We start from the raw sequence: 13,960 nt of genomic DNA, 5'->3' as shown, positions 1-13,960 counted from the left end.
GACGACTTATCATACACGAAGGCTCTTCAGAACCAGTTCCAGATATCACCTTAGACAGATGTTGTTGACCAGTTTTGCTACCTTGGCTCTACTGTTACCAGCAGTGTAGATCTTGATGCTGAGCTCACTAGTTAAAGCAGCCAGGAACATTGGTCTTTTGCAAGATAATGGAACAATAACAAATTGTCAACTAAAGTGAAAATCTGTATTTATGAGATGTGTGTTTTATGCACTCTCCTGTATACTTCTATACGGCTCAGAAACATGGATGACTTACACCAAACATACCAAAAAGACTAAACAGCTTTCATATCAGATGCTTGCATAAAATTCTTTGAATAATATGGCAACACAAGATGACAAACGTAAAAGTGTTAAATCATGCTGGTATGTCATTCATGGGAACGTTAATTAGTAAGAAAAGACTCAAGTGGCTTGGACAAGTCAAGTGAATGCCAGATTACAGGATCCCAAAGAGTGTGCCGTACTCTGAAACTCGAAGGGCCTAGAAAAAGAGGCACACCTCTGTGCAGATATTGGGATGCTTGTAAAAATGGCAGTATCCTTTGGAATCTCTGTGGATGATTGGGAAAGGAGTGCAGAATGCTCACTCTGGCTGGTGAAGACATCTTGTAGATGGAGCGAGACGTCGTAAGGCAGATTGGATCAAGCTTTGTGATGACCAGTATCAGATGAGGAAAGAATCTACTGCTTGGATTCAGAGCACTGCTAGCGCATTGGTGTGCCCTACCTGTGGACGAGACTGTCGCTCACCCATCAGATTCAGCAGCCATTAAAGAACTTATCGGTGCATACGCCATGCTCTATAAAGAGCAATGGTGCCAGTGACTGATGAGGAAGGCTGGATTTATGCTGTCTATAATGGGACTGTTGTGGGGTCAGTAGGTTTATGTTTCCATTGCAGTCAACCTGGTAATTTTCAGAGCATTAAAGTCACTTAAAAATGAAAACAAAGGTCAATGGGAAGAAATTGTGGGAGAGAGCCACTTGTTGACAAGGACTAACAATGGCGATAACACTGATTAAGTTGTTAGACAATAAAAATGCATTGTTAGCTTGACAGGAACACCATAACCACTAGGAATAAGGATTATATTGCCTTGTGGGTGGTCTGATATAGTGTTTCACTCTGCATGAGACGCAATTGAACAAATTCACTGCTCAACTCCTATAAACATATAGATGCCCAGTTAAAGCAGATTTAAATATTGCTAACCAATGGGGAAAAAAGCCATCCAATCCTCTAGAACTCCATTTGGAGTTGTTCTCTCTGATTGAAGCTTCATGATTTCCACAAACAGTTGTGTTGCAGACGCTTATAAATACTTAACATTTCTATGTTGATGAGACTGGGAATAGTATTTGAAGACCTTTAGCACAAAGGAAAAAGGAACATAATGGGAAATGAGTGGTGTTTTAATAGGAAGAAAAATTACTGATCACTGACAGGCTATTAGTTAACTGTGACATTTTTTTAAATTCTAAAGAGCAAGACATACTTCACTCAGACAGCACAGATATACAGGTGCTCCAGATACACAGGTAACTCCACTGCTAAAAAATCGTAAGATATTGTGATGCTCTGGAGCTCAACCCAGACCACTAAGGGGCTGCGTCACAACCTGACTTGTAACTGAGTGCCTCCGTGCTGTACAGCTTTGGCTCAGAGCCCTAACACCATCAGCCTGCTTACAGCACAATGACCTCATTCTGGCTTCCACCAGACTGGTTTCTTTTTGGAGGGTGATACCAACAGCCCTTCCAGCCCCAAATTCTCCCCCCAAACATGACTTTTCCTGCACCGCACAGCCCTTTTCATTGTAGCATTCACACAAGCTAACAAAGTTCACTGCTCCTTCAAAGAGACAGTACACAGCAGCTTATTAACTAAACTGGGGTTAACGCACCTTTGCTTCAGTCACAGCACTGAGGTGGTTTATAATAAAAGTAACACAAGTTTATCAACATAAGGACATATGTTAAAGTGATACCAAGTAGAAAGAATAAAGGCAGAAATGGTTACAAATGAAAAAGTAAAACACACTTCTAAGACTAAAATCTGACTTAATTTAGAGTCTTTTGTTCAAAGAAGTTTTTCTCATCACAATCAATCTTCCAGCATGGCTGACCAGTCATTAGCCAGGACCCAACACCCGGAGACAAAGTGCTTGGTTTCTGTGACTCCTCAGGTGAAGGATAACTTAGGGGCTTCCTCCGCCTCTCTTTATAGTCCAGTAAACCTTTAAAATATATTCTTCTGAAGTGTATCCCCAGATAAAGTTCCCTTCCCCGATTGGTATAGATGTCACGCTGTCATTTACATTGTAAAAATCACAACTGGGGGAGAAGTGAGCATCTGATTTCTCTCCAGCTTATGATTTTTGCAATGTAAATTATCTTACTGCAATCTCTGATACAAATGAACAGGCCACTGTCTTTGGCCACAACTGGCTTGAGGTGTTGACCCCTTTCCCCTCTCTAGAAAAACCTGCTTTTCAACTTTCCCTGACATACCTAGTTTAAACACATTTTAGGTACACATTTGCAGCACATCTGTAGAATTCTTTGTGGGTTAACTGTACATACATCCTGCAAGGATATTAATGATCAGTGAGTTATTTGCTTTCCAGTGATATAGTACTTGCCACCTTTTGGATAAATATCATGACGAGAGTGTGTGAGGTGTATTAAGCTGGTCAGGCCAGTTCAGACTCGCTGCTACATACCAGGGAATGCCATGCCCTCTGGGCCGCTCTTTGGGTCACAGATACCTCCAAGTAACATGTTCACCTGTTCATGGAAATGATTATTCAAATTAATTATACCACAGATACCCAGACTATGAGTCAATTTATGGCTTTTGAGAGTCAAAGTAAGAGTGTTGTCTGACCAGCCAGCATTAGCTCATGCATGAAGAAGGCCTGGGCAATGGCCACACAAAAATTCCCTCAGGGATGTGAAGCACCAGTTGGGGTACTGATATGGGTCGGTACTTGTAAGGATGCGTACTGCTTCTTTACATCTACAGCAGAAAGCCAGGCAGGATAGGGGCTTGATCAGGTTCCAGCAGACAGACTAACTTTAAGGATAATATTGTCTCTTACTCTTATAAAGTTTCTTGCTCCATGATATAAGAAAGCAGATATTTCTCTGACACCTTACCATTGTCACATGACCCCCTGATATTTTTCTGAAACTAAAACACAGTGTTTTGCCTATTCCAAAGGGTTATGGCATGGAGGGGAGAGGCCTCTTTTCTCTCCTCTCTGCACACCTGGATAGAACCACATACATATATAATTTTTTTAAGTATCTTACGTGTCTAGACACCATGTGTACACACACAATATGCATGAAGTCTTCTACTGTAAATTGCATTCACTGCATTTAGTGACATTGAATACGTCTATACTGTGATATTAAAAAAATTGCAGCAGAGTCTCAGAGCCCAGGTCCACTAACTCAGGCTCACAGGGCTTCGGCTGTGGGGCTATAAAATTGCAGTGTAAATATTCAGGCTCAGGCTGGAGCCCGGGCTCTGAGACCCTCCCTGCTCGTGGGTCTCAGAGCCCAGACTCCAGCAATCACAGTGTAGACATACCGGAAGTGATTTCTAAACCAATCTCATGATTTTTTGGAGCCTGACTCATGAATTTTTGAATGCTTGGGATTGCCCATATCGAAGACATTGTGGAAACTTTCTACATTAACAGGGTCAAATTCAATGTATTAACTCAGCCTTTAGATAAAAATAAATGTGATGCTTCAGAGGAAGAATTGACATATTTTATTGAATATAATAATTTAAGAATCCTGTATTTACCTAATTACCTCGAGACAGATTCTCGGGAGAGTGCAAAAATGCCTGGTTAACATACTGGTCTTAAATATGAGCATTTAAATGACGGTGTAAGTTTTATTTTCTTCCAGGCAGATGAAAAATACAACTACTGGAAACTCACTGCAAATGAAAACCCTGAGGTTAGCAGCAATAAGCCTTTGAACTCTTCCATGACTAGAATTCTTTCATGACTTGGAACACTGTTGTATTCCAAACTAATGGGGCTGGGTCTTGAAATTATTTATTCAGGATCCAAAATATTTCAGGTCAGAGAACTTTAATGTTTCTTGATATGTCAGGCCAAATACAGCCCTGTTGGCATAGGTTTTTATTTTCCAAATAAGGCATTTTGTATCTTCAAATAAAAACTTTTCTGCTGTTTCCATTTGAGACATAGTGAGACTTCAAGGCATCTCATTTTTTATGATGCAGATTGTTCTGTGCCTATTAGAGGAAAAGCTGGTTTAATAGGACTTGAATCACCATTAGCCATACCAACTGAATGAAACTTTCCATGTGATTTATTTTTTGGCTCTCTCTGGTAGCATACTTAGACAGAAGTCTTACCAGAACTCATTCAGTGCTGGTATTTCATTGTCAAATCCACAATGATGTTCTGAAGATTTGCATTAAATGCAATTTTTTCTTACATTGCAAGCCCAACCCTTCCCTCACTGAAGTCAAATGTGTGTCCCTTATTACAAGTAGCTACAAAAAATGGAATGTTCTCACTCTGGGGAATAAACCTCAGTATTGGTGCAAAAATGGTTATTAACCCAATATTATAATAAATTATAAGAACACAAGAATGGCCATACTGGGTCAGACCAAAGGTCCATCCAGCCCAGTATCCTGTCTACCGACAGTGGCCAATGCCAGGTGCCCCAGCGGGAGTGAACCTAACAGGGAATGATCAAGTGATCTCTCTCCTGCCATCCATCTCCACCCTCTGACAAACAGAGGCTAGGGACACCATTCCTTACCCATTTGCCATTAATGGACTTAACCTCCATGAATATATCCAGTTCTCTTTTAAACCCTGTTATAGTCCTAGCCTTCACAACCTCCTCAGGCAAGGAGTTCCACAGGTTGACTGTGCGCTGAGTGAAGAACAACTTCCTTTTATTTGTTTTAAACCTGCTACCCATTAATTTCATTTGGTGGCCCCTCGTTCTTATATTATGAGAACAAGTAAATAACAACTTTTCCTTATTCACTTTCTCCACACCACTCATGATTTTATATACCTCTATCATATCCTCCCTTTAGTCTCCTCTTTTCCAAGCTGAAAAGTCCTAGCCTCTTTAATCTCTCCTCATATGGGACCCGTACCAAACCCCTAATCATTTTAGTTGCCCTTTTCTGAACCTTTTCTAATGCCAGTATATCTTTTTTGAGATAAGGGGACCATATCTGTGTGCAGTATTCAAGATGTGGGCATACCATGGATTTATATAAGGGCAATAAGATATTCTCCATCTTATTCTCTATCCCTTTTTTTAATGATTACTAACATCCTGTTTGCCTTCTTGTCTGCTGCTGCACACTGAGTGAGTGTCTTCAGAGAACTATCCACGATGACTCCAAGATCTTTCTCCTGATTAGTTGTAGCTAAATTAGTCCCCATCATATCGTATGTATAGTTGGGGTACTTTTTTCCAAAGTGCATTACTTTACATTTATCCAAATTTAATTTCATTTGCCATTTTGTTGCCCAATCACTTAGTTTGGTGAGATCTTTTTGAAGTTCTTCACAGTCTGCTCTGGTCTTAACTATCTTGAGCAGTTTAGTATCGTCTGCAAACTTTGCCACCTCACTGTTCACCTCTTTCTCCAGATCATTTATGAATAAGTTGAATAGGATTGGTCCTAGGACTGACCCTTGGGGAACACCACTAGTAACCCTTCTCCATTCTGAAAATTTACTATTTATTCCTACTCTCTGTTCCCTGTCTTTTAACCAAGTCTCAATCCATGAAACGAGCTTCCCTCTTACCCCATGACAACTTAATTTACTTAAGAGCCTTTGGTAAGGGACCTTGTCAAAGGCTTTCTGGAAATCTAAATACACTATATCCACTGGATCCCCCTTGTCCACATGTTTGTTGACCCCCTCAAAGAACTCTAATAGATTAGTAAGACATGATCTTCCTTGACAGAAACCATGTTGACTTTTGCGCAACAATTTATGTTCTTCGATGTGGCTGACAATTTTATTCTTTACTATTGTTTCAACTACTTTGCCCGGTACTGACGTTAGACTTTCCAGTCTGTAATTGCCAGGATCACCTCTAGAGCCCTTCTTAAATATTGGCGTTACATTAGCTATCTTCCAGTCATTGGGTACAGTAGCTGATTTAAAGGACAGGTTACAAACCATAGTTAATAGTTCCGCACTTTCACATTTGAGTTCTTTCAGAACTCTTGGGTGAGTGCCATCCGGTCCCGGTGACTTGTTACTGTTAAGTTTCTCAATTAATTCCAAAACCTCCTCTAGTGACACTTCAATCTGTGACAATTCCTCAGATTTGTCACCTACAAAAGATGGCTCAGGCTTGGGAATCTCCCTAACATCCTCAGCCGTGAAGACTGAAGCAAAGATTCATTTAGTTTCTCTGTGATGACTTTATCGTCCTTAAGTGCTCTTTTTGCATCTCGATCGTCCAGGGGCCCCACTGGTTGTTTAGCAGGCTTCCTGCTTCTGATGTACTTAAAAAACATTTTGTTATTACCTTTTGAGTTTTTGGCTAGCTGTTCTTCAAATTCCTTTTTGGCTTTTCTTATTACATTTTTACATTTAATTTGGCAGTATTTATGCTCTTTTCTATTTACCTCACTAGGATTTGACTTCCACTTTTTAAAAGATGCCTTTTTATCTCTTGCTGCTTCTTTTACATGGTTGTTAAGCCACGGTGGCTCTTTTTTAGTTTTTTTACTGTGTTTTTTAATTTGGGGTATACATTTAAGTTGAGCCTCTATTATGGTGTCTTTGAGAACTGTCCATTCAGCTTGCAGGGATTTCAATCTAGTCACTGTACCTTTTAATTTCTGTTTAACTAACCATAACTATAACTATATTATTACAAACTTGCCTTTACTGAATTTAAGAGATTCAATTATTTTAATACACATGACACTTGAAGAATGATAGCATATATGCTTATGTTTCAGTTGCTTATTTAATTCCATTAACTATTCAAGCTAATTATGGACATTTCTAGCAAGATCTTTGCTTTCTGTTAACCAGGGACAGGCCCACAGTGCCTAGGAAGATAATGCCTCCTTAGCCATAAAACATTGTTTATTACTGCAACAGGTATTTACAGACAATGGAATGCAGTTTTATAACTCTTATTTTTTAACATTTTATATTATTTTCTTTTGTAATATTTTTGAAATCACAATATTTTAGTTTCACAGATATTAATTACTTCTAACTCATGAAAAATTCTGTGGCCCCTCAAATGCTTAAGAAGAATAACCTTCTTCTGAGATGTATATTTCTAATTTAGGTTTCAGAGTAGCAGCTGTGTTAGTCTGTATCCGCAAAAAGAAAAGGAGTACTTGTGGCACCTTAGAGACTAACAAATTTATTTGAGCATAAGCTTTCGTGAGCTACAGCTCACTTCATCGGATGCATGTAGTGGAAAATACAGCGGGGAGATTTTATATACATAGAGAACATGAAACAATGGGTGTTCCTCTTAATGGTAACACCCATTGTTTCATGTTCTCTATGTATATAAAATCTCCCCGCTGTATTTTCCACTACATGCATCCGATGAAGTGAGCTGTACTTCACGAAAGCTTATGCTCAAATAAATTTGTTAGTCTCTAAGGTGCCACAAGTACTCCTTTTCTTTTTGCGGATACAGACTAACACGGCTGCTACTCTGAAATCTGTCAGCATGAGACGCTCTCATCAGTCCTAACAAAGGGTACCTACCAACAGAGCTACCAAGTCCCTAAGGAAGGAACTGCAAGATTTCAGTCAGTCTCCATGGTGCTTCACGATCGTACTTCAGCTCTTTATCAAGTGCAATTTCCACATTTCAACTCTCTGTCTTGGCATTTGTGATGCAACAGATATGCTAAGCTGGGAACTTGTGATGACAGCCAGATGAATAAAGTTGGACAAAATATTAGAATCAAGGCTTAAATCATAGAAAAACTGGGTTTGAGGTTCAATATGCTTTTTGCACTCAGAGAGGGAGTGGACGAAGTTCAGTCAGTAGGGAAATTCCCATGCCTCACTGGGACATCTTTTCCTAGCCCCATAAACTACTGCACCTCCTGCAAAACCCCAGGACTCCCTTACTGTTACCATTTGCGGAAGTATCCTTGCCATCCACTCGCTGACTCCTCTCCCCATCCCTATCCTCTTCTTGCTGGATCCTTGGAGGGAAAAAGGAGACATCTCCCTCCAACACAAAGCCTGCTGGGGGAGGAGGAACCAACCCACCCTTTCCCTTGAAGCCACCCAGCAATAAAACCACTACTCATTGTGTGGCCTTGTGCAAATCACTTAACTTCTCTGCTATTGGTCCATCTTTGAGATGAGGATAAGAATACTGATGCATCCCCTCCGCCACAGCACTGTTGTGAGGATTAACTGGATTACTTTCAAAGCACTTTATGAAACAGGAGAGTTACTAAGTACGTACAAAATTGTAGTCTTCCTTGTTCAGCCACTCACGAGTGTCACTGTGCAACATTTTTGGGCAAAGTCACAGAGCATCACCGCAGTGATGTTCTCAAAACAACAAGACCCCAAAAGGCAGCCTGGCATTGGGTATACAGACAGCAATATCAAATGAGACAACAGTATTGACAAGTGCCAGAAATAGAGTTCTCTACAGTCTGAAGCACTTACTGGTTTCTGTGGCCTGTCTTAGCCAACACGAGCTAAACAGAAGTTAAAAATATGAGTTCCGGCAAGGGTATCCATGTGACCAGTATCTTGAACTTCGAACCCTTTGATCCACGTCAACGCACTAAGCAGAAAAAATGAAACACTATCACTCCAGCTCCCCAGAGTCATTTCTGAAAATCCCATAAGGAGACACATTGTTTTGCGAGCAAAACAAACGAAAGTGTTGAATGTTCAGCATGTGACCAGTTAGAATAGCGAGCTAAAACCACACGCAAAGCATGTTATAATGCCAAAGGGAGTAAAACGTTTAGCACTTAGCATCTATTTTCATGTAATATTTCAAGAAGAGAATGGACCCAGACTGCTGGCCACTTGACAGCTGCAGTTGTTTAGATCTAGTTAGTGACTTCACACTTAACAGATAGCGCTTTGCATGCTCTGGCTTGGGACCCATGCAAGCTCTTCAATAGGCCCAAAACATACATAGCCAGAAGAAATGTCATAGCAACCTGGGGTTTTGAAATACCTAGACCATCTGGATCCACTGGTTCTAATCTTAGATTCAGTCCATCTTCTGAGGTAAACACATGTTTTCCAGAAATTTAGCATGTATGGGTCAGAAAAAACCTGTAAAATCCTAAAACATCTCTGCTCTGCATCACTTTCATAAACAATGTATTTGTTATTGGCCAATATTTTCCTACCTACATTATTAAGCAGCATGTTATAGATCAGTGCAACCACTCGTATGCCAAAAGTAGCAGCATTCTGATGGTGCTGTATGTTTATATAAAACTTGGGACCTCCAGGATAAAGATTCTATATACAGTATTCGTATTCTTCTCAGCTAAGATCTCTCCTTTGTTAGATTTTGCTCAGAGTCATGAGATTATGAAATCAGTCTTAAATACAACATTTCTAGGTTGCCTCTATATATGGAACAGCTGTTAGTAAAGTACTCAAGTACTATTAAATTATAATCGATCAGTTGTGCGTTGTAGAGTATGTAATTCTGCACAGACATCCTAGAAGAGGAGATACAAAAGAAATGCAAATAAAACCACAACTTTTAAAATATAATAGTTCAAAATGTAGGAAAGATAAAGTCAAGGGACATAAATCTGAAAAGTGCAAGTAGCCATAAAGTATCAGCATATTTGAATACCTTTTCATTAATGCATTAGCCCAATAATAATATATGCTAGGATGTGCACAATTTAACAATGGTTAAAATACTACATACACACAATTACATACATTTACCCAAATTGTTCAGTTTTTTATTTCTATTTTCTCTATATCAGCAATATCAAGTTACGTCAATTTAGGTTGCACTGTTCATAAGAAAAGCAAATATTTGCTTGGGTACAACAACAAAAATCTGAATTAAAATAATGTAACATAACATAAGGAACACTTATTTTATTAATAACCTCAGCATAAACCTTCAAAGTCTTTCACAATAGCCTCTTTCATAACAGGCCACTAAACCACACCAGTATAAATCTTCAGAACACAGCATATCGACCCATGGGTATTCATTTATAATCTCAATTTTCTGTGTGTGTATTGTAAGGCCAATCAACTGCCACATTTAACCTTCATTCCATCTCCCACTGAAAAAAGAATAGACATATCGAAGAACTGTCAAACCACATACTGTGCAGTGAGCACAATGGAAGGAACTTTAGCTACTTACAAACTTCCTCTTCTTGGAAGACTCAGCTCCTTCTGTAAAATGAAAAAAGATCACATTACATTTGAAATCAAAAGAATGCAGTTGGAAATATCCATTTTTTAAAATTAAGTTCCATAATTCTTCAATCTCAACAATACTGTACACAGACAACGCAGATATGTTTTGAATATAATAAAGAATTATACAAATTTTGTATAAATCTTCTTTCATGTTCTGCTTCATACTGTTATTTCAAACTATGATTTTCTTTAGGTTTATCTTTGGGAATGTTCAATAGAATCTGTGACAGAAATGTTCTCAGATCATATTTCAAACAGAATAACCTAACAGCCAGATTCACTGGGGATTTTTAAAGAAAGTAAAATTAGCAAGGGCCCAGTTCTGCTATATGCTAATCTTCCGTAACACCTACTGTGTGCAAAAATAGTTGAGGATATTCAGCACCTGACAAGGTCAGGCTCCAAGGAATCAGTCACAAATATCAAGGATCTTACATCACAACATGGACATTGTTCATTTATTTTGACAAGCATAGCTTGACCGGTTACACTACTTCATTATATGCTCATACAATGTTCTGGAGTACATCATTTTATGAAGTCTTAATACAAAGCACCACAATACACTTTTTTTTTTTAAACACAAAACTTTTGCTGAGAAGTAGGGTGAAACTGCCATTAGGCGAGAATTGTTCTGATTGTGTATTAGCTAAATGAGAATTAGTGAGAAGTTACTATATTTTCAATATAGCTGATATATTTTCAATTAGTATTTCGGATAGAAGACAGCTAGAAGACCCACCAAGTTCTGTCCATCTAAACGATGCATGATATATGCCTAGAAGTGGGATAGCTAATATCAGATAAATTATGTAATTTCCATTTTCTGCTTTCCAATTTCCAAGCCCCACCACACACACCCATATCTTGTTACACTTTGGTACCCCTCATTCACCTCCCTCTATTTCTGCCATTCTAATTATTTTCTCAAAACTACATTCGTGAAGTCTTCTTTGTAATCTTGTTCAGATGGGAATACAGCCTGCATTTAAATGAATGGGCACTCATCTGACCTATGAGATACACAGTACTAGATGTTCTCCAGGCAGATACTTTGATTTCAAAGACAACAGAACAGAACAGAAGATCTGGCTGTGTTACTGGGTTGTGAAGGCCTGTGAGGTGAATATTTTTAATCACCCTGGTTTAGAATAATTTTATACGTGTATCTCCTATTTAATCACACCTAGCATACTGTTTTTACACATCTAATGGATGTATAGTTAATTTACATTACCAAACCAAACTAGCTAGAAGGTGAGATGTTAGAATTTTCTCTTTTAAAAAAGCATCAGAAAAATAAGATTCTACACAGTGCAAAAAATGCATGTGCACCCTCTGACTAGATAATGCATATGAACGTGTTAAAAAAAATAAATGGATAAAAATGGCTCACTCAGTCACCCTAGAAAGGACCACGAAGAAATGAATACTTCTATATTCTTTGCAGACTTTAGATGGTGTACAGTGAATAAGGCAGGGGCCACTAAAATATCAAACTGTTTCATTTCTGAGCACCATTCATCTTGTACATTAAATGAGGCAGGGGACCTGTGGACATAATGTAATTAAGAGTCATAATGCATATGCTCAAAAAGGCAGAATATTAAGGGCTATTCACATTTTGTGAGCAAAGATCGCATTTATATCTTGTCAAGGGTCCAGAAACTGCTTCTAATTTAACACACTCTTAACAAGTATACCAAATCAATCCCTTATACTTGGATCTTTCTTGGTAGATGAACAGATTTTTTTCCCCCTGAGTTTGTCATTATTAGTAACAAAATTGCAGGTGATCAGTGTTGTATGCAGGTACAGCTGCATTTGGTCCTTTGGCTGTGCTTTGGGCACTCCTGCTATACTGCCTTGTAATTACTGGAGAAGCTCCATGTCAGATAAATCACTAAGGATAACTAGTAGAGGGTAAAGATGTACTAAAAGATGTTGGCAGCTTTTACAAAGTAAATTTCACACCCAAGTTATTTTTATGCACACAGATCTCATTTGAAGCAAAGCAGCGCAAATATCACTTTTTAAGCATGATTTTAAAATAAAAAAGCATGGCAACACCAATAAGCAGCTAACCAAAAATAAATGAATAAATAAAACAAACTTCCTTTTTAGACAATGTCTGTATCGTCACATTTTCCCTATATACCATAGTGTTGACATCCAAATGCCAGGTCAGTTCTCTCACATTTATCACAGGCTTGAGTACCTCCAAAATAGAAAACTTCACTGCAAGTCATCATCCAATTTATGGTTTGCACTATCACTAAGTACATGAAAGGCTCGCAGTTTATAGCTCCTAGACATGTCTCACATCACTTGTGGCTTTTCTACATTAGGGATTTTTGCATCAGGATACAAAATTCCTTAATCAATGTATTAGCATAGACCGTCTTACTCCAGGTAAATTTCTGCAGTTCAATCCTTCCTCTACCCCGGTGCAGTACATCGTTTACACTGGTGTAGATACATCCCAGGGAAAATATCCCTAATGTAGACATGCCCTTATTCTAAGACTTAGGAAAAGGGGCATTTTGTTGCTATGCATCTGAAAAGCTGTTATTTCACAAACTGAAGAGACTAAGTATGACTGAATTATACAGCTTTTAGTATATAGTGGGGAAAAAAGCTTAACAAGGCATACTGGAAACATGCTAATCTTTAACTTTGGAACTGTGGGTTCGAATCTCAGTTGCATTAAAAAGGCCATAAAGTTGGCTTATGATTCCCAGGCACTAAAAATTGTTGTTTAAGAGAGGATCTTCATTAAGTGTAAAATCAAGGGCCAGGTTTTCATGGGTGGGTGTTCCAGTTCAGATGAGCTGTGCCCAGTGCAGGACTCGGGGATGCAGGTTGCACAAAGGTGGCTTCAAGCCAAACTGAGTCTCCATGGTCCTGAGTTCATACACCTCCAGGACAAATCAACACAAAAGCTCTACTTCACGATGGGTGCCTATGGCCCGAAAAAACATTCCAGCAGTCAAGGATCACCAAGAAGTAGAAATATAGGGCAGAAGGGATCTTGACAGGTAATCTAGTTCATCCCTCTGTGCTGAGGCAGGATTAAATATACCTAGACCATCCCTGAGAGATGTTTGTCAGGGGTGGTCTAGGTTTAGAGATAGATGACCTCACTATATATCTTTGTTTTCTCTTTAAGCTGGCATTAAGGTTGCTTTACGCCACTTCACAAACAAGAGAATCTTGTCCCAACTATGTAATGTCCTTTCTGCCTTAAGTCTGTTGTCTGCAAATCTACAAATATATTAAGTTGGGTCTCAGGTTTGGGAGATACGTACAAGCCTTTGCTAAATTACATTGAAGATACAATAAGGACTGTGTGTACATGATTTAATTAAGCTAATCATTAGTCAGTGAACTGTCACAATACAGTGAGCATTTTATTTTTAGTAACGTCTTCAAAACCACAGAAGCTTTTTGGGTTTATAACTTACAAA

General features: G+C 38.8%; 1 protein-coding gene across 9 annotated transcripts in view; it reads right to left on the bottom strand.

Annotated features, from left to right (window-relative positions):
• The window catches only part of MAST4 (microtubule associated serine/threonine kinase family member 4), a 436,616-nt gene that overhangs the window by 193,146 nt on the left and 229,510 nt on the right, over positions 1 to 13,960 (bottom strand). For all 9 annotated transcript variants that reach the window (XM_048849931.2, XM_048849932.2, XM_048849929.2 and 6 more), the window contains one exon: positions 10,435 to 10,466. In XM_048849931.2, the coding sequence (XP_048705888.2) occupies positions 10,435 to 10,466 (32 nt within the window). The remainder of the gene's footprint in view (positions 1 to 10,434; positions 10,467 to 13,960) is intronic.

This window comes from Caretta caretta, chromosome 5 (genome assembly GCF_965140235.1).
Source record: "Caretta caretta isolate rCarCar2 chromosome 5, rCarCar1.hap1, whole genome shotgun sequence".
Lineage (NCBI taxonomy): Eukaryota > Metazoa > Chordata > Testudines > Cheloniidae > Caretta > Caretta caretta.
The sequence above is the reverse complement of the archived record's forward strand: the minus strand, read 5'-3'. Positions and strand labels throughout refer to the sequence as shown.